The following is a 3228-nucleotide window of genomic DNA, read 5'->3' on the forward strand; positions in this document are numbered from 1 at the left end:
GTCATTCCTCATACGATGCCAGTGTATCGCTTGGAGGACCTCGATAAGGATCCGATTCAGGGCACGTTTAACGAGGCAGAGCTTCAAAAGGTCACCAAGCCCGAGGCATTCAAAATCGCATATATAGTGCGCTCCAAAGGTAAAAAGGGTAGTCGTCAGCACTTCGTGCACTGGAGAGGTTATCCTGAGAAAAGTCGCTCCTGGATTTTAGATTCTGATTTAGTATAATGGATTTCTACGCATTTTTACCGAGCAATGCAAGTCCGAAACTCTATCCGGACAACACTACGTCCCATTTTAAAACTGAACTCGACCAACGCATGGAACTGCACGGGCGTTGGCAAGCCGCGCTCATTGAGTTACACTATCCTAACACGATAGCACAAGTCGTGGAGGGGGCAAACGAAATAACAATTGTGTCGGACAGTGTCATTGACACGGTTGCTGTTAGACCTGGCTCGTACAGTAACGCAAAAAATTTCCTTATAAGTGTGAGCGACGCTCTGCAAAGTTTTGAGGAAGATGCCATTCAGGACACAGAGTATTACGAACTTCTTTCTGACCAGCGCGTTAAGTTTTCTCCATTCGATATGGATGACAAATCTAAAGTGCACTTTTCACCTCGCCTGGCACTCCAGCTTGGCTTGGCACATGCGGGCCCTTATCCTGCAAACGAACATATTTTTGGCGTAAAACCAGTTGACATCAGCTTGGGGATGCCACCCGAGATGTTTATTTACATGAATATTTTGTCTGATCAGATTATTGGTCACACCCGAGCACCTCTGCTTCGCACTGTCCCCGTGGACATTAAAGCGCAGCATGGAACCACGACTGTGGTTCATTTCGATCACCCCATTTACTTCAACCTCAAAACGAAATCCTTTGACTGCCTGGAAATAGATATAAGGGACCACGCTGGGCGTCACATGCCATTTCAATTTGAAACGTCAACCTTGTTGGTTCACTTTAGACAACAGTCATGACTTACCAAGATCAAATTACTCAGTACTACCTGAGACAGGCCGGTGGCGGCCAGTACTACGCAGGTGCGCCTTATCAAAAAGGTCACGGGATTGGCTCCTGGCTGGGCGGGTTGTTTCGCACCGTTCTCCCTCTCCTCAAAAGCGGCGCAGCCGTTGTAGGGAAGGAGGCGGCCAGGGCAGGCAGTCATATTCTCGCAGATGTAGCTAGCGGTGATAATTTTAAAGAAAGTGCCCTGCGACACGGTGGCGAGGCAGTACAAAATCTCAAGCGGAAGGCAGCCAGCACCATGAGTGGCTCTGGTAGAGCTATAAAAAGGAGGAAGCGTGCTCCTAAGCGTCATTCAGTCAGTCGAACCCGCACTAAACGGTTGTCCCCTGATTATTTTTCATAATGGCGTTCATGCACAGTTCGTCAGCCGAAGCGCTTCCCTCTTCTCTCGATCTCTTTCGAAGTGAGGTGACGCAGTCAGCTGAAGAAAAAAGTCAAGAGCAGGAGTATAGGGCTACTTCCTCCAGTCTCGATTCAGGCACTGTCGAAGTAGAAGTTCAAGGCGTAGGCCATGCCTACATTGATGTAGCACTCATGTATCTTTACACAAAACAAAAGATTGTAAACGAAGATGGCTCAGACATTACAGCAGCTGATAACAGCGATGCTACAGTTGTTAATTACGCTCTCCATGCTATGTGGTCGCAAATAGACACGAGCATTAACGGGACTGTTATTTCACAGTCGAGCATGACTTATCCCTATCGCGCTTACGTTGAGGCACTACTAAATTATGATAAAAGTGCAAAGAATACCCATCTACAACAGCGCATGTGGTACGAGGATACACCCGGTCACTTTGACTCACTTGACGGGGCAGAAAATCTAGGTCTAGCAGCACGCCGTGCACGTACGGCAAACAGCAAGGTCTTTGAAATGTATGGACCTCTTCACCTCGACATTGCTAACTCGAACCGCCTCCTTCTGAACAACTGTACTCTGAGGCTAAAACTCACTCGCAGCCGTGATGCATTCGTTCTCATGTCCACTAAGGGCACAGAAAAACTGAAGCTCTTGGACCTCAAACTCGTTGTTCGTAAAGTCACAATTTCACCATCAGTCCTACTAGCACACGCCCAAGTTCTGGAAAAGGCGCCCGCAAAATACCCCCTAACCCGTGTTGTTATTAAGACCATAACGATCGGACAAGGCTTGAGAGACAAGACGATTGATAACATCCTGCTTAATCAAATGTCACAGAGAATCATTGTATTTATGGTTGACAATCGGGCATTTAACGGAGATTTCAAACGCAATCCATTTCATATCCCTCATTTTCACGTGAACCACATTCAGTTGAAGAATGACGGAGAAAACGTTCCATCACAGCCACTGACGCCTGATTTCACTAATGATCTCTATATTGAGGCATATAACACTCTGTTCAGTGGAACAGGTATACACTGGAAAGACGAGGGAAACAATATTAGCTGGAAAGACTACGCTAAAGGCAATACGATTTATGCGTTCGATCTGACACCAGATCTCTCAGCCAGTCAACCACATTGGAACTTGCAAAGACACGGTTCACTACGTCTCGATATCCGATTTGCGGCACCTCTTGCAAGCCCTATAAATTGCATCGTGTTTGCAAAATTTTAATCACTACTTCAGATAGATAAGGACCGTAATGTTATCGTTGACTACAACGTATGAAAATGGACGGACTTACTCTCGACACTCTGATGCGACGTGACAAGCATGTGTCCCCTCTCTTTGAGGGCGTGTTTGCAGCGGATACTCTTCCTCGCACTCTGCACAATCGTCCCGCTCTTCTTATTTGCAATACAGACCCCGTATCCAAGCCAGGGCAACACTGGGTCGCGTTTTACATTGATAAACACGGTGTGGGCGAATACTGGGATTCGTATGGTTTTCCACCCCTTGTGGCACATCACAAAAGATTTCTAAACAGACTCTGTAGAAAATGGACATATAATCACACCAGTTTGCAAGCTGTTGATTCTATGGTGTGTGGAGAATATTGTGTGCTATACTTAGTTCATAGAGCACATGGCTACTCCCTCCATTCATTTGTTCATAAACTTTTCACTTCAGATCCCATAAAAAATGATACCATTGTACGGAAACTCTTCAAGCGTATGTTTGGTAAAAAACGTGTATGTGTCATCCCTACGTCAGCACCCACTCAAAGATGCTGCAGACGCAGGAAGTAATAATAATACACACAAA

The 3228-nt window shown here is 46.1% G+C and overlaps 1 protein-coding gene across 1 annotated transcript in view; it reads left to right on the forward strand.

Annotated features, from left to right (window-relative positions):
- LOC113213318 (uncharacterized) overlaps positions 1-228 on the forward strand; it is an 8027-nt gene extending 7799 nt beyond the window's left edge. Inside the window, exon 2 of the mRNA XM_026432340.2 lies at positions 23-228. Coding sequence (XP_026288125.2) covers positions 23-228 — 206 coding nt within the window. The remainder of the gene's footprint in view (positions 1-22) is intronic.
- The last annotated feature ends 3000 nt before the right edge of the window (positions 229-3228 follow it).

This window comes from Frankliniella occidentalis, unplaced genomic scaffold (assembly GCF_000697945.3).
Source record: "Frankliniella occidentalis isolate FOCC.00 unplaced genomic scaffold, Focc_3.1 Scaffold2, whole genome shotgun sequence".
NCBI classification, from domain to species: domain Eukaryota; kingdom Metazoa; phylum Arthropoda; class Insecta; order Thysanoptera; family Thripidae; genus Frankliniella; species Frankliniella occidentalis.